The sequence below is a fragment of the Lepisosteus platostomus genome, chromosome 1 (genome assembly GCF_059453375.1).
Source record: "Lepisosteus platostomus isolate fLepPlt1 chromosome 1, fLepPlt1.hap1, whole genome shotgun sequence".
In the NCBI taxonomy this organism is placed as follows: Eukaryota; Metazoa; Chordata; class Actinopteri; order Semionotiformes; family Lepisosteidae; genus Lepisosteus; species Lepisosteus platostomus.
In genome coordinates, this window is record NC_142611.1 from 10,400,503 (window position 1) to 10,421,992 (window position 21,490).

At 38.7% G+C, this 21,490-nt stretch overlaps 1 protein-coding gene across 2 annotated transcripts; it reads right to left on the reverse strand.

Moving 5' to 3' along the window:
• Positions 1-699: 699 nt before the first annotated feature.
• Positions 700-18,485, reverse strand: LOC148677662 (uncharacterized). Of its 2 annotated transcripts, XM_088620503.1 has the most exons (10): positions 18,045-18,483; positions 9,927-10,187; positions 8,367-8,624; positions 5,723-5,833; positions 4,537-4,599; positions 4,030-4,074; positions 3,073-3,114; positions 2,679-2,720; positions 1,399-1,440; positions 700-1,008 (listed from the first exon to the last, which is right to left on the reverse strand). In XM_088620503.1, the coding sequence occupies exons 1-9, from the start codon at positions 18,130-18,132 to the stop codon at positions 1,403-1,405; spliced, it is 948 nt and encodes a 315-aa protein (XP_088476629.1). In that variant the 5' UTR covers positions 18,133-18,483; the 3' UTR covers positions 700-1,008; positions 1,399-1,402. The 2 variants fall into 2 exon arrangements, 1 of the variants encoding a protein (XP_088476629.1); XR_015930557.1 differs by lacking the exons at positions 700-1,008; positions 1,399-1,440; positions 2,679-2,720 and having other exon boundaries at positions 4,537-5,292; positions 18,045-18,485.
• Between the last annotated feature and the right edge of the window lie 3,005 nt (positions 18,486-21,490).

Here is a 21,490-nt window from a genome sequence, read left to right on the forward strand (position 1 = left end):
GTCATGAGTTAAGCTCTTCTTTTAAACCTCTTGATTGTATGGTGTAGAATTCAAAGATCCAATTGGACAAGTATTTTACTATATTTGTTTTCATTCATGTATCTATGCAGTCTTGAGTTTTGCTGTTGTGTGCTTTCTGTAATCCTTCCACTGTACAGTACATGGCTCTTCTGATGTTAGGATAACCCAGAGTCGAGCACAAAGGCCTGGAAAAGAAATAGCACTTGACATCTTTTACCAGCAGCTGTCTACCAACTTCAAATATCGTTGGAAATTTGGCCACACTGGATGATAATTTTTACTTATTTTTCCATACTTAATGGGGATATAATGGAAAAGTCGATTGATGTTCAATGAATGGATAGAATTTTATAAGTTCCAACACCAGGCCGTGTTTGTTTGCCACCATGTTTTTGTAAGATAAAAGCAATACTCGTTTGACCAAAAAAATCCCCCGTTTTGTAACACAAATTTGCGAATAAGATAAGCATTGTCTGTATTTTATAACGGCAGTGAGCTCGTTAATGGTGTTGTACTCGGATTTCCCCCAGACATGAAACACTCTGAAATCATCAGAATACGTGATTAGTCTGTGAATGTTTCCTCTCGGGACCCATATTTTAAAATGTATTCTCCAAAAACCGGCTCATGTAGTTTTGTAGGAGAAGCACACTAAAGACAAAAACATGCAAGCGCTGGAACTGTTTAAAAAGTTTATTCTTAACCATAAATTATCTGACACAGGCTTTACATTTCAGCATATTAACAAATGAAAAAATAAACCTCTCATAAATAAGTATAAAAATACAGTCTAATAAAAGTAAAAAAATTCCATATATCTATGTTCCTGAAGTTCTGTTTTGACAGTTTCCTACACATTGGTCCTCTGGGGTGACTGCGGGTGCTGACCCTGTATGTCAGAACCAGTGCCAAGTGTAGTATCTTAGTATCTGCGTAGCAGGAGTTACATTCAGTTGAGCTGTCATCTGTTCCTGTCCACCTAAACCACTTCGGGAGAAAAGAGAGGCTCACATTAGTATGTTAATGTCAATGAGGCCTTTAAGGCTCTTCCATGTACCTTAGGTCCTAGCTTAAGCAGCTCAGTAATTTCTCTGAACATCCATCATCTAGCTTTAAGGTTAAACAGCTAAACATCAACGTCCTCTGTAAATGCATTTTTCTAAGTGCAGGTTCTTATTTGATGCTGTGTCTAAGTCTAAGTTCTCAGTCACCATGTACTGTACATTTATTGTTATTTTCCCAAATTAGAAAACCCACAAAGCTCTAAAGTAATGCACAGTCCAGATAAAACCACGTACAGTACAAATCACACTCAAAGAGTTAATAGTTTGACATTGGCTTAGCATCTGGGAATCAAGGACTGAAATTGTGTTTTACCTCTTTATATATAGTGTTCATTAGCATATGCATCCTCAGTTTCTGTAAGAAAATATCAAACATCATTCACTTGGGGCTGCATTGCCATCAGGCATTATTTCCATCCCACATATCAGTTGCTGTGGCTCAGGGTTGTGTAAGCTTGCCAGCTTGTCTTTTGTGAGCCAGTGCGAATTTTCACTATGAGCTATCTAAACTCATTGAGAACACCCTTAACCAAACTGTGCATGACCTGCCTTGTTCCATTGTGAACGTCTGGGTTGATACCAGTACGTTCTTTCACGGCAGAGAAACTACAGGACTGAAAATGCATTATTTTCTTCGAAATACCTCCATATTAAAATGTTCCCTCCAATAAAAACACTACAGCAAGCTATTACACTACTCTCTCTAATGGATTGTTTTTCATTTACTGTATTGTCTGACTTGCATATACTGTAAAATAAGAAGGCTTAAGCTCTCCCCGTTCTCTCAGTTTAACCGATGTGAAGAACCTTATTTTCATTTAAATAAACAAGTTTAAAATAAACCCCAGGATATGATTTTATGCTAATTATAGGCCTGAAGGATATCTTTGAATTCTGTCATGGTGATAACCTCATTACCTTGTCCTACATTCAGTTTCATTACAGAGCATCGGTAGTAGTGCCATTAATAATATACTACATTTATATTGCACTTTCAAAAATACTAACCTCAAAGAGGTTTACGTAATAGAAAATTTATAATAGCTTGCAGTTATTTTTACAGATTTTTTAGTATTTGAATATCCAGTACAGATAAATTAAAAGAGCTGTCACTTTACTTCAAACAAAGATACCAAGTTCAACAGCTTTTGACAGAAAAATGTTTTACAAATGCAACAGAACTTTAAAGCTGCCAATGTTCATTTTGGAAACATTGACAAACCCTTAGTAAATACTGATTTCAAAAATGATTTGTTGCTCACAAGAGCTGCAGCATCCTCTAATTTGCATTTCTTCTAAGCGCTCAATAAAATTATAAATTTATTGTTGTACTTTAGTTGTCCTCAAACAGTTATCCCAAAGTATTTTACAAAATTGCATTTTAAATTGTGTTTTAAAGCCCATAAACACAAGTACACTCCGGGTGTTATCCTTAGACTTTATATTTAACATCCAGCAACGCAAGATCAATAGAGTCTAATTAAATTGAGTCAATTCATTTAGGCTCTAGTTTTAGGCTTCTTGGGCCTCTAATTACTGCATTATCAAAATATGGAAAAACGTCAATGAGTTCTTTGAACACAAGTTTCTTACCTTCTAAAAAACCTTCATTCTGATAAATAGGTTGATCCTCTTCTACAAAAACAATGAATGCCAAGTTACTTTAAGATTTCAAGTTACGTTTTTGCAATCTTTTACATTAGATAAATGAAAATAGACGTTTGAAAAAATTCAATTGGATGCAATTACAAAGACCTAACTAAGGACATTTCTTGCTCATTTTAAATTCTACTCAGAAACTGAAAGTGAAGCTGGTACAGAAATTAGACAACCCTGGGATCGTAAGATTTAATTCAACCTGACTATACAGACTGTATGGCTATGACCTATCCTGTGTTTGCCTGTTCAGTCACTATGACGTTCGCTTCAATGAATTATATTGATGATGTACAGCTGAGTTTGACCAAAACAACAAGCAGGTCATTACCTGATTCTTGTTCGGGAATTGGAGTTAACGGCCTATCAATTGCTGTAAGAAAAGTAAATTTTAACATTTAACAAAATGGATACATCAAAGACTTTGTTCAATGTCTTCCACTAATTTAATTCCTGTTTGTTTGTTTTACCACAGCTACAGAGTATGCTATTCAGCAGCACTGGAAGAACAGATACACTACAGTTCATGGCTTAACTACAATTTCAAAAAAAGGAAAAACAACCTAAGTTGTTGAGGTGCTGCCCAGGGAAATTCAAGATGAGCTGGACACACACCCATTCTATTTCTATGTCCCTCTTTTCTTATTAAAATCTCTAAATTGTGGCATAGAAAATGTCCTGAAAATGTTGACAGCATTTAATTAAAAAAATATATAACCTTTTTTTTAAGTATTTGGTTGCACAGTGCTCTGAGACAAGTGCATAAAGCTTACAGCCTGTTGAGCTCAGCTAACTGCTGGGGAAGTTATTTACTTGTCAAGATACACAAGATTCCTGACCTCTTTTTTAACATAAACAGACAGAGGAGGTTAGCAATTTCAATTTACTTTGTACCAAGCGCTGGGCCCAACAGATTCCCCCAGCTTGGCACATTGTTTCAAGGAAATGGCAGCTGGAATTCAATGCAATTAATTTTCTGCAAAACTAAGTACACTTATGATGGGTGGACTGTATGTGATTCCTGCCTTTACCTGTACATTGTTGTTATTTTTAACCCATAGCTACAAATTAAATACAGGAATTTATTTAAAACATTCTACTACAACAAGGTAATCTGAAAATTCATGATTGAATATGGAACTGTTTAAAAATAGTATCTGATGATGGAAATAATCTATTTAATATCTGATTTGAAAAAGGGATAAGGAAAAAGACAAGGAAAAGGTGACTAGAGAGTAAAATGTGTAAAAAGACCTGGGTTTGGACAGGATAATAAACAGGTTGTTACCTGATCTTCGTGTTGGATTTGACAGATTCTGCTGATTTGCCTCCCCTGTGAAAAGCATGACATCAAACTAAAGTTTAAAAAAAATATTTAGATGAATTAAAAAGGTTTAATTTTATCTTATTAATAATATCTTATTATTAGACATACAGGACCATCTAATATTAATTTTAGTCATCTTTTCATAGTGGAAGTAATTGGTTAAGGGTTATAATACCAATACTGTATGTTTTCTGTTCACTGAACTTAAATCATTACAGCTGCTTTCTTCCCTTAAATTCAAAAAGTCCATTTATTAAAACATTGGGCAGTGAGCCAATGCAACACTTCTTTATAAATACTGTTAAAATGTAAGGGTATTCATTTTATTTTTTCAGAGAATTTCTCATTTAGTAATTTATTACATTGAATTTAAAATTTTAAACAAACCAAGGGCACTCACAGAAAAACAAAGTTTAATATAATTAACAACATTAATATAATTTAAGATCATACCAGATTCTTTCTTACCTCTTAACATGTTGCTGAGAACATTTTGATATTCCCAATTCTGGTTTGATAATGGTGGTTTTCCTGGAGGGGAAAAAAAAAAGAGCTTTTGTACCATTTCAATAGCATAGAGAAAGGACTATTCTTCACAGTTTCTTTTACACAGTTTCATGGTATCAAAGAAGCATCCCAATTATTTCGAGACCAATGAAATCTTTCTGCTGTGTTCCTGGTTTCACTGCTGTGCTTATAATCCCTGTCAGCCGTGCACCAGAGTACAGCAGGTGACACAATTATGACTTTGAATGGGAAAATTGGGGATTAGCTACTGTTTTTCTTTAGTACTTTTGAAATGTCAACAAATACAATTAGAAGTTGTTCCATGCAACTGATATCTGCTTCCATAAGCAACAACTACAGCAGTGATATCTCATTTCTTCTTGTGTAATCCTCTACTACTAAACAAGACGTTGTCAAGACGTTTCTTATTCGGACCAAATGTACTAAAGCATTGTGATCTAGTGAAAGTTGGAACCATCTTGGCTCCACCAGGCCCAATGGGGGGTGGGGAAGAGCCCTGGAATCACAGGGAAAGCGGCTGTTAGGATAGGATCTCTGTGGAATTAGCTGCACCCATCGGTAATTAGGAAGCTTATAACAGAGCAGCCTGAAGAGAGATATTCGGTTTTGGACTAGACTCCAGAGAAGGACATCAAACTGGCTGTTCTGCGTCAAGCATCCCAGTGTTCTGGAGGAGGAAACCTGACCAAACAGGATCTGTTGGGAAGGAGAAAGAGGTAGGGCTCTGTCTAGAGCTGGCTTGGGCTCACTTACAGTACGTGCCTGTTTGAGTCAGTGAGCTGTGAGCGAGTTTGAGAACATATAGTGAATACTGTTCTCTGTGAACAACTCCAGCAATGCCATGGTTATTTACCACAATTTTTGCAGCAGAGATTCGCTCTCATGTACAGTAATTTTCTCTTTTGTTTTTGCTTTGCAGTGGCTGTTAATGAGGTTTCAGGTCTGAAGTGCCTAAATACAGACTGGTAGGCTGAAAGTGCCTCCAGATCCCAGGAGGATAACTGTCTGTGCCTGATCACAGAGCAAATCTTCTTTACTCTGCAGGAGCACGAGATTCACGACACCCCTCCTCCCAATTCGCAACACAACAATTCAGCAAACAGATTCCAACAGGAATAATACTCACTCCTGCAGGTGCGTGTCTTCCAGTATATTTGACACAGTACAATGGTAAGCACCAGCAAGACAACTGTTAATATCAAGGTCAGCCAAAAGATTCGAACCTTACATGACCAATCTGTAAAGAAAGAGAAATTGTTCAAACATAGGGTTTAGTGTCCCAGACAAACACAATGACAAATGACAGAAAGAATAACTGTTAATACTGTTCAACACAATCTGTGCTATAAGGATATGTAGAATATTGAACAGCTAAAGTCACTGGCAAGAAGCAAACGTGCAAATAGCCCACACTTCTATACAGTATATCATGAAATAATAATGAACACTCATTCATTACTATTCATTTACAAATAACCTCATAGCCTATCCCTCTCAGTCAGTGAGCTCTTCACCTTGTGGTTTTCACAATGCAATTCATTAGAGTCTGGTGGCTGCTTCACAGCTCAATCAAGGGATATACTGTTTGCGCTTCAGGGTAAATTCATCTTCCCATTTCCCCCTAGAGGCCTCCTTGCTTTTTGAAACTATACTCTTGGGATCTGTGTGAGAAGTTTGCCCAGTGTGGATCCATTCTTCTTGTTGTTCATCTGGTCTGTTACCATTTTGGTTCCTTCACTTTTCCAGCAAAGTCACAAACTCCTATACGGTCTTAACCATTCATTCCCTTTTTTTGTCCTATATTTGTATTCCCAGCATTTGCCTTCCATGTTTTGCTGTGCTCCTTTTATTTTCCAAAACATTCTTGTTCTGGAAACCAGGCTTCATCACTGCAAGTGAGCACAGGGAATGCACCCTGGACAAAGCTTTTCTTCTTGAGAAAAAAACTATTTTCTAGATCATTAAAAGTGTTCCAATCCATTTGATTCTAATTTTCAGTTCATATTGTTTTTTTTAAACACACTAATCACCCTTCAATTAGCAGTGTATATATCGGGGGAATTTAATAAGGAATCACACTACTAAAAACTGACATTTCTCACATTATAAGTGAAATAAATTGTGAATTTCTATGATTTGATCTCTTCTGTTATCTCTGTCAACCCAAGAGAATATTTCTTTCTGATCCGGCTTCCGATGAGTCTCTTTATCAGAGGCACAAAAGACAAATCATTTTTAATACAACTATCATATCTCGGCGCTTTTAGAAAAACTTTAATTACTATAAATTAAAAAAAAAACGTATGAATCAAGAGGTGTAACAGGGAATTCATTTTTTAAGCTACTGTACAGCTGTGCATGGTCATATGACCAGCCTGGGCAGTGGAAGAGAGCTCTAACTTTTTGGTCGGGTGCCATTCTCTAAGCAGGTAGTGTTCTTTTGTTTTGTGTTTCAAGAAAGAGAAAGATTTGGACACGTAATCCAAATCGTGGAAATACGATTTGGAAAAAAATCCCCTTCATTCTCTAAATAAAGTTTTAAGCATGCAGTCCTCTCATAACGAACAGCTTCTCTGTAGGCACCGGAGCTCTGATGGGACAAGTTCCTTGATCGTTAGAAAAGTACACAGACAGGTGTGGAGACCCACAGCACAAACATTCCAAAGACAGCCATGCTTTGGTGTGCTTCAGTTTTCCAGAGCTCCATAGCAGGATCTTACTATCAAAGAGCGATCACTTCAAATGTGAATCCTTTGATCCTTGGCAGTGACAAGCACTGCTGTTCCTTTCTATATACTTATTTTCATCGACACAGGGAGTGGCTAAGCTCTGTGCTAACAATTTCTCACCTTGTGCCAAATCCCTGCCCTTCTTTTTGCCTTGCAAGCCTCTTTTGCCAGACAATAATGATCACCTTAACGAAACTGTCGTATTTCCTGTTCAAGTGCGTCTTCTATTCCCTTTGAAAAGAGCCTGCTGGCTGCATTCCCCCACACCAGAATTCAGGTCACTTCTGCTCTGCGGCGGTTTCGGTAAAGAGTTAAATGGAAAACAGTGAAACTGTCACAGTGAGGAAAGCTGCTACCATCCCTGAGGACGGAGCAGCTCTCAAAGTCTCTATAATTGACAGTCGCTCCGTTTCACCCAAGGTTTCTCGGCCACATTACCAGCAGTAAAACACAAGCAATTTATTTTTATATTTTTTAAGCAATTTAATAGAGTTGGTTTATAGCAATCAATTTTGTACCTGACTGTAAACACACTCCAATAAAATAAAGCCTAAAGGGTAATGCGTACAAAGTCCACCGGTACATGAAATTGCTCTCTTAACAGCACTTATAAAATTACACAAGTCCGGTGAGCAGCACGCACATTACAGCCTCAGAGCAATACATGTTTGTGAGGTCAGCTCTGTGGCACGTGGTGCCCTGATTATCGGTAGGCATTAGTGTTTAAACAATAGCTCCCCTTCTTGAATCAATCACATAAAAAACCTTGATATACTCGATGACTTTCCTCATAAAGTTTCGGCTGTTTTAGTCAGTAAAACTATTCAATCTGTGTACTATAAGCCCTATCAGGGAGGAGCAGTCATGGTCCTTGACTTAATTGGATTGATTTAAGAGGTTTTTTTTCACATTTTTCAGGAGAAGAGACCTGCAGACACACACAGACCCTCAAGCACCACGCCTGGACACTCCTAGGCAGTGAAATTGTAACTGTTATTTTCAACTTAATATTGAACTCTTCAAGACAAAGAACAGCATTACCGTCATACATGGTGTTGACATGCACTGTAGCATTCATGTCTGTGATATTCTTCCCTTCCATGTAAGCAATACAGTAGGTGTGGTTTGAGGAAGGAGGTTGGGTCCTTTGACTGGACAGGTCTTCTGTCAGGAAATAAAAAGCACTCTGTCCCGTGTCCACTCCGTGGCACAAGCTGGTGTTTAAACACCTTGTCACTGTGACAGCCTGTGTCACAGACCCCGGTTCTGGATTCAACAAAGACCCCCTGGCAGGTGACCCTGGAAACACAAATATCACTGTAGGTCAGAGAACATAGTCAGAAAATACAAACTGGTTCCAAAGAGGAGGCTTTCCCTCACTGGCTTTGTAAATGTTCTAAACATTAAAGTTGGCTCTAATTTACAAGACAAGCAAGTCATCTTTTCCCATTACTCTGCAATCATTAATTCTGTAGGAAACCCAAAGAATAGGGTTTATTTACAGATTCTACAACAAAAATAGAAATATTAATACTATGACCATGAATAGTAAGAACAATACAAGAGAACACAATTGTTCAGTTTGTTCAAAAGATTAACATTCACAGTTGTAGTTCTGAGTAATTTTTACTGTAGTAAAAAGTTTTAAAAATTGTTCTGCTTTGTCTGTCCTAAAGCCTTCTGTTGGCATTGTATCTCTTTACCTGTTATGTTCTGAAGCTGTCTACAGTAAACTTATCAAAAGGATCTTTACCTGGATAAAAATGAAGATCTAGCTACTATACAAGTAGCTCCTTTTGTTGTGTTTCAGTGCATAAGAAACAGTGGATTCACAGTTAAACACAGTTACTTTAAACATCACCCTACCACTTCCTTCCTTTACTGAAGTAAGCTTCAAATTTCCCTCTTATAGGGTGGTTTGTTTTCTGAGCTACTGTATGGTATCACCCTGATAGTATGATGTTGCAGCTCACTGGGAAATAAAGTTACTTTGTTAACTGTTAACTGTGGTTACTGGCCATCCAATTGTCATATAAACATTTTTATTTCCCGATTCTTTTAACTAAAGCGCTTCACATTTATACCCAGTTATACACCTGTATATTTTACTGAAGCAATCGGAGTGAAGTAATTTGCTCAAGTGACCAGCCTGTGATTTGAACCCACAACCTTCTAGGCCAGAGTCCAAACCACTCTTCAGAAGAGTTATACCACACATGTAGTCAACATACCTGCACTTCAATGATAACCTTTATTTTATACAGAGAATGGAAAATAAAAATGAGTGCAGTAATGCCTTTAGCTCTTAATGTTTTAATGTCCAGGTACTATATTATAATGTATATTATTACAATGATTATTACAATGTACTGTATATTACATTCTATACATATAGTATTAGACATCAGAAATAATGAATTAATAGTGTTGCTGAAAAAAATAAATGTTACCTAATGCATGTGTTCAAACGTTTCTCCAGTATATGAGTTTATTTTTCAGAAAAATAACTTAGCAAGACAGAACAATGAATAAGGTAACTTTTAATTCAAATATGAGAAACAAGGGAAAGCATTGAAATCTTTAATAGGGTGTGCTGCGTACCTGATGCTGAGATGCTCTGATACATAGTGTGCAGGTCACTTTCTGTCTCGCATATAAACCATGCCGACTGAAGGTCATCTGGTGTCCCACTCTCTCTGCGCTCAAATGTCTCTCTCTCAGAGCTCATGTTTAGGAAGCTCGTGCAGACTTCTAGGATGGTTTCCTTCAAGTGAGTTTGGGAAATGTTGAGGAAAATTAACTGTTGCATCTCATCATCAGAGGATGGACACATTGCTGTGCATGTAAAAGATATCTTGACTCCTGTGAGAGAGTGAAACAAAAGTTGAAAGAGTTCCGTGTCATCCAGGGCTATATTTATCAGTGGGTCTTAGGGGTCTAGCCATGATTTATAAGCAGCACTATCTGCCTCTGTCACAGAGGATAGAACACTCACCTGGGCTAAGAAAAGGAATCTTGCCTTCATAGTTAACAGACTGGGGGAAAATAACTGAGTTTCTCTGTGTCCAGTAACAAAGCTCAATTTATTTTCATGGTTGAAAACTTCCTCAAAAGTCATTTAGAAAAATGATGTATTAATCACTGTTTTGTTAAAGTTTCCACTTTATCTAGTTTCTAGTTTCAGCAAGTTTAATAGCTTCCTCACATAAACAAAAATGTGAAAGAGGTCATGAAACATGGTGTTCTATTGTTTAAGAGTAGGGATTTTGGGGGGTTTCTGTCCAAAATAGTTCAACTGACACACCTCCACCTTCTTTGTGTGGTTAATGTCACGATCGCAAGTCCCTCCTCTTAAGGGCACTCCAGCCCTTTCTTGTTTGTACTGATTTTCCTGCACCTGATCCTGTTCCAGCCCTTCCCTTTAAAAGCCAGACGCTCCCACCATTCCAGGCTCGGCTTTGGAAGATGGACACCCATCTACCCGCGAGTCCAGGAGAGGCTCAACGGCATAGGCTTCGCAACGGCGTCCTGACCATCTGGGTCCGGGGCTGGGAGCGCCTGGCCCCTAAACCCCTTTTTATTCCCCCGACGAAAACAGATCCCCCTCCGGCTTTTAACTTTGTTATGTCTTTGTCATGGAAGGATCACCTGGCTCCGGACATTTGCATTCCCCCGATTTTCCTATGGACTCCCTTTGGACTTGTTTGCCTTGGACCACGCCCCCCCGAGCACCAGCGCACTGTTGACACGCCTCCCAGTTTTTTTTTTCCCTGTGTTTGTTGAACTCCCTTCCGGATTTTATCGTCTGCATAGGGTCCTGAAAAACGTTTCGTGACACTGCACAGAAAATAAAAAAACTGGTCTTCTGTCAGCCATGGGAGGGTGTCGGGTAATGTATTATTAGTCAATACCTACTGTGACTTTGTCATAACTTTGACTGCAGCGAATTGCATAGTGTTTAGTTTTTCCTATTTTGTAACAGTAAAGGTGTAATGCAGCAAAGAATAAATAGTTCTAAATTCATTTGAAAAACAAATATTTCTTCAGTTATGTTAAAACATTAAACATTTCTTCTGTTAAATTTCTACGGTTTCCCTTGGTAAGCCCCAATCATGTGTGTGTGTTGCACATAGTTGGTACCTATGTGTGTGGCATGGGTTGAAATCCTACACTGCTCTATTTGGCTTTTCGTCCTGTTGAGTGGCATCAGTCAGGTTTTCAGCCCCAGCAAGGCGTTTGTGAGTGTGGCAGGGTATCCCACAATCCCACAATGGCCTGCAATAACCATAGAACTACCACTAGAGGACACAGTTAAAACAGCCTTCAGATTTGAAAAAGATATGTCAGAGAGATCAAAAGGGAGACTGGGCAGAAGATTTTTTTGTTGATGCTTTGGAAAGTTTATTTTGAGAAACCTTTTTTTTCTGTTGTGTTTATTAAGCAAGGCATGAGTATAGCTTGGACCTTTTCTCTACATCTATGTTGAAGTGGGTTTTCCTCATGTTAAGGTCAACAAGATCTTATCCATCAGATCCCTGATTGATCCTGAGATCTTTTTTTTACATCTCTCGGATAGAGGGCATTGACAAACCTATCCATTACATTTCTGAAGATCAATGAGAAAAATAATGTTTCTAGTTTGTAGTTGCTGTTAAATTGATAAATAACAGAAGATTTAAAACAACAAGGGGTGTGAAAAAATGGTATGCCAATAAAGGAATTGGGGTCATACTACTAATTGAAATTAATCTGAAACAAGAAATACACAAAGAGGTTACTACATTCCTCTTTGACATACTGAGAAATGCTTTTAAATGATAAAAGTATAACTACACATTTCATGCAAACGTCATGACAGATGCCAGATATGACATCAAAATGTAAAAGGTGTAAAAACTTCTGGTTAATCAGTTATAAAAAAACATGCTTGGAGGCTGAGCTCATAACTTCTCCACTGATCACAAACTACCGAATTAGTCAAAACTGACATGAGAAAGGTGGAAGGGAGCAGAAAATGGAACATTCAGATGCTTGGTCTGAGATCATAACACGATATAATGCCGCAGTTCCTAAAACAGTTGTGAAAAAAGTTGTGGAAAAGATTGATAAAAATGAAGTCAAGGGAGGGTCAAACAACCCATTTTAAAGTGTCTCACGCAAAGTTCAACAAAAGTGTCTGAATCAGGGACTTGATCCCACAACCAAGCAGATATTAGCCCAGTTCATGAGAATTATACTTCAGTGTTATAGTGTATGGAATATTTCTGCTGTCTTTTTGAATTAAGAATATTGATCTCTTGATGTTGCATCCTGTCATGAAATAGAATACATTTAATTATTAACAAAATACTTTCCCCACATGCTTGCATGGCACTAGAAATGATGTCGAGCTATTCCATTCTTGCTGCTGGCTGTTCTGTTCTGAGAGGAAGCCACAAAAATGCCCAAGCTCTTTCAAAGGAGATTTTTTTTTATTATTTAATGAACATGTGATCATTCAAACCATTAACTTTACAATTTCATTGAAAGGACCTTGAGGACACTATTGAACATGATTTTCCAGATCGCATGTAATGCCATTGACTTTTACACCTCCTGATGGATGTTAGCAATCTCAATTTCATGTATTTTGCTCTTCATCAAGTTTATATAGTTTAACCCTGTGGCATAATCAGTTCACTGTAATCAATGGGTAACTGTGACTTCATCAAAAGCATCTGGTAGTTTTATTTAGACCACAATATTGTGAACAAAGGGGGCATCTTTAATCACTTGATTTTCATTGCAATGCAATTGCAATTTTTAGTGCACACTTGGAGGCTTTCTTGAAAGCTGAGATTCATTGCAATTGAGATCTTATTAAGGTAAGGTTTCACTGCATGATGCCACACAACCACATTTGCAAAGGCAGCAGCGTCTTGAAAGGAAATGACTACAGCTTCATAACAGATGTAAACAGCAAGATTATTTACATCCATGCCAGTGACTCTGAAGCTTTGGAGATCACCTTAAATAAGCAAAATGACCAAGCCCGGAATTTTATGTTTGTGCAAATAGATGCACCACCAGTTTTAAAAACGCAAGGTGAATCCCTCACTCTGCAGTTATTACCTACGACAAACTAATTTCACCTACATTATTCACATTAGAAAAACGAAGCAAGGAACTCCACAGTTCTGGATTAACAACCAGGGACAAGAGGCACTTGAAGCTAAAAACTTGGCTCCTTTCATGAAATGGCAGGGAGAGCATGTGCAACCTGGAAACGTGTCCCGGGTCAGCAACAGTCCAACAGAAAAATAACAACAGATAACATAAGAACAGGAACACATGAGGGAAGAACATTTGGCCCACCTAGACCATCCAATGGCCACTAGTAAATCCTAGGATCTCATCAAATCTCTTGGTAAAGCCTGGCCTACCAAAATTTCTCCCTTAATTCAATTAGTGAAGCAGTTTCAGATTTTACCATCTGATATGTTGTGTAGTGGAGATGTTGGTGCTATACTTCAGTGGTGGTATAAAAGCATTATACAATGGCAACAGATTATCAGTTGTTTTTGTAATAGAAGGCACATGGTGCTGAACTAAAGAGCTTGTCTTTTTCAGCCTCGGGCCAAACATATAAAGACATCTTGTACACTCTGAGTAGTTCTTCTCGAAGAACTCAGGTTAATATTACAGAGTGAGAAAGAGTGTGATCGTGCAATGCATTCTTGATTATGATTTGTCAGCAAAATAGAGATATCAAGCTAAAGTCATTATTTTCCCATCAGGAGCCTCTTCACTCTCAGCTATCATGCTGTTGCAGAAACCCTTGTTAAGCTTTTATCAATCTCTGAACTGCTCAGGTAATCTCGCTTATGTCTGTTTGCAACATTTGCAAGACAAAAAGGAAAAAGAAACTGCTCTTGACAGAAAGATACAGCTTTTGACACAAATGGCAGAATGAATACTGAGATACTGTATGAACTGCAGCCCAAGTGGCTGAGACATATACGACATTATCTAGCGTTACAGTATTTATGAGCATTAACAGTGAGCTCAAAATCTAAAATAGTGTTTTATTCAGTGATTACAAAGCAATAGTTCCTGCACTGTAATTACATCAGATATTGCCGTTCTGACACACTTCCTGAGCAGCAGCAGCCGGCTGACAAAGGTTAGCTGGCCGTCGTTGTCTCCTGCTGATGACATTGCTGAGCCGATTCAGGTCAGGAGAACAAGCTGGCCAAGGCAAGACCCTGATATTGTTTTCTAGAAGCTCTGTCCTTGTACTTCTAGCCCTGTTTCATCTTATCTTTAATCTGGAAAAATGAGACTTCCGAATTGGCTTGTAGGAAAGGCAAAACTGTTGGCTCGAAGACTTTGTCAGTACATCGCTCAAGAGTAAAGTTGTCCTCAATTTGCACCAGAAACATTGATGTGATAGAGGAGATGCCTTCCAGCATCACTGCACCTCCACCACTCTCTGTGCTACTTTGACTAACACAACTGGCAGCATGATGCTCACCACGATATCCCCATGTAATGTATTCCATCAGGGATGCCCAGAGCGAAACTGCATATATTAGTGAATTAAACACTCCAACATCCCCTCTACCGCCTTGGCTCACAGAATCAGGTAATTTTATCTCTTATCTATCAGCTTTTCTCCTGAACTGCCTCTGAGTATGTACATAATCTTCGTGCTGATTGGGAGCTGCGGTCATTGTGCCGAGGTGCTGATTGTGTTTTTCTTCCTGGAATATCTAATGCTGTAGCCGCTGCAGTTTGAAAATTATTATACAGATGGAAGTCACAGTCCTGGGCTGGTGTGGTGGGCTTTCAGAATATGGCCTGTCCCTTACAGAGCTGGTTTCTGGATTCTTTGAACTAGTCTGCTGACGGCTACAGCAGAACATCTCATTCTCCAGAGAGTTCCAGAGAAAACATTTGAACTGAAAAAGGGCGCCGAAAAAGTGCAAAAAAATCGTCCCAGCAGCAACCAGGTGAACTTCGATATTTAGGCAGGTCATGCCTTTTCTTGCAAAAATGATAACCATGTCATTTGAAATAGCTTTTTATACAGATTCCTAACAAAATTTGCCAATACATCAATAATAATAATAATTAATAATAATTGCTTACACTTATATAGCGCTTTTTCTGGACACTCCACTCAAAGCCCTTTACAGGTAATGGGGTCTCCCCTCCACCACCACCAATGTGCAGCCCCACCTGGATGATGCGACGGCAGCCATAGTGCGCCAGAACGCTCACCACACATCAGATATCAGTGGGGAGGAGAGCAAAGAGTAATGAAGCCAATTCATAGATGGGGATTATTAGGAGGCCATGATTGGTTAAGGCCAATGGGAAATTTGGCCAGGACGCCGGGGTTACACCCCTACTCTTTTCGAGAAACTCCCTGGGATTTTTAATGACCACAGAGAGTCAGGACCTCGGTTTTACGTCTCATCCGAAGGATGAGATACCTAAAACAACCCACTTGGTGTTTTTATTATATCAAATGACTTGAAGTCTGCAGGTTCCTATCCCATAGAATAATTGAGCTCAGTCAACAGACCTACTGTGACAGATCCCCACTGTACAGTAGGTACCATGACCTTCTGCCTTTGGCCTTTAGAAGAAGTGACTCAGCCAGATCACAGCATAATTACAGCCTAAGGAAGTAACACACAGTGACAAGATGATAAAAACACAAGTGCAGTGGCAGCAAAGTAAATATTGTAAAACACAAAGGAAAAACAGTCACCCCTTAGCTTTTAAAGACAAGATGTGTAGGACCCAGGATCAGGTACTTATTTTGGTGTTGTAATTGCTTTAAGTAACATTGCTTCTGTAATGTCACTATTCTAGAAAATTCTTTGAAGTAGCTTCTCAGTATTTTCAAATCCATGAATCTTACTATTATTTTATCCTTATCATTGGTAGTTTAGCAAAAATAGAATAATAACCTTTATTTTGCAGAGAGTCGTTCATGTCACATATTTCAGTGCTACGGCTGTACTGGAGCTGGTTTAAATTCTTAGCCTGGGCCCTTGAGTAATAACTTTCTCCGCAATTGTTGTCTTGGAAAGATCTTTGATGTGTAGATTTTCTTCATTTTAACAGACATAGCCTACTTATATAACAGACATAGCCTAAATGTAATCAACTTCGGGTATAGGCATTTAGCTCTTCTGCTGGCATGCTAGTAATTTTGGCAACTTGGTCAAGAAATAATACTGAAAATCAAGTGTACCTAATGGGTAAAAATGTCTAGGGGGAGGTGGGTTTACCATTTATCTTTAAGATAATTAACAATGCTTTCTTGTTTATGAATCCCTAAATAACCTAATCTAGTCAGAATTAAAACTGAGCTCTCGAAAATGAAAATGTCTGATAGCCACAGGCTGCTACAGACCAGTTTGCTCCTCTTATTTATTAAAGAGGTTGCTCCTTACTTGAGCTCTTATGTTATATTACAGGGAGATTTAATGGGGATATGTTAAAACCTACTGACATCTTTAAAAGCCAATTTGAATTTCTTTAAACCTCTTTCAGATTATAATTTGGCCTCTTGAAATTGATTCTAAATCACCAAATAAATCAACTTTGACATCACACTCACAAACTCCCCTATCAAGAACCAGTCAGCTGTATTATGTAAGAACTTCAGCTGTTTCATAGCATGTTAGCAACAGCATGAAAGAGAATCTTCATCCTCTGATTTGATCTCAAATACATTTTAATAATTTTAAATCTTAAACATTCAAGAATCTGGTATGATAGTGCTTTTATTTTCAAACCCACTATTAATAAATTCCAAGCTACAGTAAATTCAAGTTTAAAACTGGTTTCCTTCACCACAAGAGGTTGTACTCCCAGGCATGGACCGTGGTGATGTTTAAAAAAAGACATCTAAGAGCCGTTCTTCGGAAACATGATGCCCTTATTCTATTCACCCATCGGATTTATCGCACGTGTAAGTTCATTTACAAATATTTCATTAGAGATGCACTTCCCCGTCTTCATAATTTATGGCCATTCTCCATGCCATCTTACACTTTAAGGTAGTACTTCATCAGATTGAATCCCCCGCAAGAGCAGCTACAAAGTTTGCCAAGAGGTATTCCAATTTGCCACCATCAATGACTGTAACAATCTGTAAAGTGAGCAGAAAATGTCTGCCTTTGAATTTGAAACACCTTCATGTTTTTCAATTTCCTTATTAGATTCCTTCTGCCTGACACCTGCACCTATTGACATTTCCACTTCGTATTATTTTACAATACAGATTGTTCTTTTCTGTCTTTTTCTGCTTTGTCTTCTGTACTGGTAAGAAGCTCTTGTCCAGACTGCTATTGAAAATGAGAATTTGTTTTCAACTTACCGGTCTTGTAATATAATGAATTATTACTAATGCCTCTAAAAATAGCTCGTTATTATTTGTATTGAAGTTGTAATACAGGATGGCAATATGAAATTGAATTTTCCCTTAAAAAATGAAAGTTTTTCTCATCTAAGATCTAAGATTCATAGATCATAATCATAGATCTAAGAAACATGATCTGCTTCTGAGATAAAAAGGCTTTACCTGGCTTTACTTTCATTAACAATTGAACAATTGAACACACAGCAGGGAAAGCAGTATACTGTAAAAGATCCTGTTTTTTTATTCAAACACCCTGAAAGTCTTCTAAGATTACATACACAGTGACCTGTGATACTCACCTTCAGGTGCGGTGAAAAACTCTGGGAGACACATGACAAGAACGACCAAAATTAATATGAGGAGCTTGGCGAGAGCTGCCTTTGTCATTCTAATGACACATGGACAGGCACACGGGCATGGCTTCTTCTGCTGGCTGCTTCCTGCTTCTCAGGGGCTTTTGTGTGATCCTGAGTTGCGCAAAGCTCCTTTTCTCTGTTCCACTTGGAGGAAAAAGCTATGAGTTTTGTAAGTGGCTCGTTGTGTTGCTTCAGCCGCTGGTAGACGGCTATAAGACAGTTATTTTTTGTTCACAGACGCAAACCACCGTTCCCGTCCACTTCCTGTGTAACTTCCTTGTGTCATGACTTAATGTGCATCAGAGCCTTCACCAAGCTGAGTTGGGCTAATTACAAATCATTAGCAGCTCACCATTGTGAAACGTTCAGTTGTATCAGAAGGGATGTTTTCAGATGTCTGCTCAGTGAGACCACATAACAACATGAAGAGTTTTTATGAATGAACTATAAAGTGCCCCTGTGTGGTGGCCTGTCAGTACGACACCTTTTTTGTTTTGAGTATTGGATGGCACCGGTTACTACAGGAAACCAACCCAACCCTAGTGGTAACCCTCGCTCTTCGTGCTTTGGAAGAAAGCATTGTTCGTCCACTAGATCAATCCAGAAGAAGAGACCTACAATAACGGCAAATAACTACTATAAATCACTGGGTATAGGTATCTTTTGAAAAGATGAAGTCATTGTCCACATTACAGGATCTTACTACACAGGGTTAGTATTAGTTTCCAACCATATAAAAATCAAGGGGGAAAAGAAATGTTTGCCCCAAGAAAGTGACAAAAAAAGCAGTCTCAAGAAGATCACATACTAAAGATTTTAACATCTTCCTATAGCCTAATAGTGCTTGTCCTTGGTGATTATTCTTCTGTTGTTTTCTATAACCGTAAAACAGATTCAATACTCTGTGTGTGTACTGTATTTGTTAGAAGAAGATAGTCACCAGAGTGATGCAAATTATACCGCATGTACAGCAAAACTTACAGTATGTGAAATGAGTTTCATTAGATAGTGTTGTGGAAAGAAAAAACAGGTATCTGCTACACCACAGATGCTGAATCTGTTACTAGGGGACCACTGTGTCTACAGCTTCTCATTCCAGCTCCGTATTGAACTGACCAAGACATAAATCATTGGCCTAAGTGGACCGATTTAATCCTTATTATATTGTTGCTCATCTGAACAGGCTTATAAATCCCACTGAACTGTGGTCCTCTGGAATCGTGAATGGACCTCTTTGCATTACAATAAACTCAGTCATTTATTTTATCTGAAGTTAAACCCCTCTGTCATTTTAATTCTTCCACTGTCATGTTTCATCTTTCAAGTCAACCGACATCAACTGCTGAAATTTAATTGACAGAAATCTAGGTTACAGGTGCCATTAAATGTGCAGCTCTTCCAATCCCCTATAATACACTACCAGGAAATACACTTTTATTGGTTGTACCGTTATCATTATCAGTTAAACAATGAAGGAGTCAGTGGAAGTAAACAGCAGCAATATGCCTGATTGGAAGGTCTGCTAAAGTAATTTTTATCATATATAACATCCTTCAAGACAAGTGGCTCTGAAGCAGGGTGGTGCAGTCCTGATCCTGGAACTTTAGAGTGCCTTCAGGTTTTCTAGGTGTCTTTAAAACACCAGCACCTAAAGAGCAGGGAGAAGCTGTTTAAATTGGTACAGTTAAGCCAGTAATGAGCTGGATTAGCTAGAATGAAAACCTGCAGACATACTAGCTCAACAGAATGGCCCAGCCTGACCTAATGTATCATTAAAATGGATGAAGTCACTAATGATTGCCCACCTATGAAGTAACTGGTTCTAGATGAGGGCAAACCTTGTCCTGGTTCAGGGGTACCCAAATCCAGTCGGAGAAACTGTAGGATATTTTGGCTTCTGTTCCACCTGCGCTCATAATTGCTGTTTTCATGTCATTACAGTATGCGCTTGACTGAATCCATCTAACCCCATTCCCATATCACGAGCTCATCAAGATTAAATGAAAGACATTTAAAACCTTCTCTGATTAAGGAGGTTTGATGCCGCAGACAAAAATGGCGACAGAACAACTGCCGGAATAAGTCTCAAGACGTTTGTGTGATACAAAACTGGTGTGGCTCTTTGCCTCACTGCACTGGTTCAGCGCTGGGGAGTGTTTGGAGTTGCTTTCACTTTCTTTTTTAGCTTTGCATGGTTGATAACGACTGTTCTTATGCCGATTACCAAAACATTGTCTCATAACGCTGCACAATTAGAGCCTCAGCGAAAACGAGGTCCACAAAACACTAGACATTAACAGAGAGAAAACATATCCATTACATTAACACATGAATCCCCCTCCACATATCTACCTGTTATAACAGGCATCCAGGGAGGAACGCTGGCAGAGTAGTTAGCATTGCTGCCTCACAGCGCTGGTTCAATCCCACACCTGTGGGGTTATCTGCATGGAGTTTGTATGTGCTCCCCGTGTTCATGCAGGTTTCTCCAGATGCTCTGGTTTCCTCCCACAGTCCCAAAACATACTGGTGTGGTAACTGGCTTCTGGGAAAAAATTGGCCCCAGTGTGAGTGTGTGGATGTCTGTGTGTGCCAAGCGATGGACTAGTGTCGCGTCCAGGGTGTACCCCAACTTGTGTCTGTTGCTTGCTGGGATAGGCTTAGGCTCCCCCCGCGACCCTGAATTGGATCAAACGGTTAGAAAGTGGATGGATGGAGCAGGCGACCGTATGAAATTGGACTGAAAGATAACACTTAAAAATGCCAGCAGTTTATCCTCCGCTGAGTGAGGCTTTAATTCAGGCATGGGCAGGAGCCAAGATGTAGAGGTTTGTAAGAGAGCGTGACAAAGGAGCAGCACAGCATCTGTCGCACGGAATCTGTAGACAGGCACCAGACAAACAGGAAGAGAAACTGGAAGAAAGGGCTGATGGTGTTTAACAAGTAAAAGGTTTAGAAACAAAGGGTTGCTCTTCTGCCACGGCATGCAGGCATCACCCACACAATTTGGGAACTTTATTTCTCACCTGCAGCAGAAAAACTAGGATCAATATATATAGTAACATAAGAAAGAGCGTACAAGTTAGGAGGCCCATTTAATCATACAGTTGCTAGAATCTCATCAAGCAGTTTTTTTTTAAAAAGCCAAGGTATCGGTTTTGACCAAATCTAGCTTGTAGCAGGCATCCGCATCCCTTGATACAGCAGTATGTGTAAGGATTCCTGTAATAAGGTTGTGTAATTATCACTACACTAATTACACGCAAGCAGATATCCTATTATGATTTCATGCAAATGCCTTAGTTGAAATAATAAGCACTTTGGGCTGAATACATAAACCTTTTACTACACTACAAACTTTTCCTAATGAGAAAGCCCTAGTAAAAAGT

Excerpts from the sequence above, each read along its gene's own strand:
- LOC148677662 (XM_088620503.1), bottom strand. The coding sequence starts at position 18,132 with ATGACAAAGGCAGCTCTCGCCAAGCTCCTCATATTAATTTTGGTCGTT. Across the intron at positions 10,188-18,044 it reads GTTTTTCACCGCACCTGAAG|GAGTCAAGATATCTTTTACA; the intron begins GTGAGTATCACA and ends ACTCTCTCACAG. Across the intron at positions 5,834-8,366 it reads TGTCAACACCATGTATGACG|ATTGGTCATGTAAGGTTCGA; the intron begins GTAATGCTGTTC and ends CTTTCTTTACAG.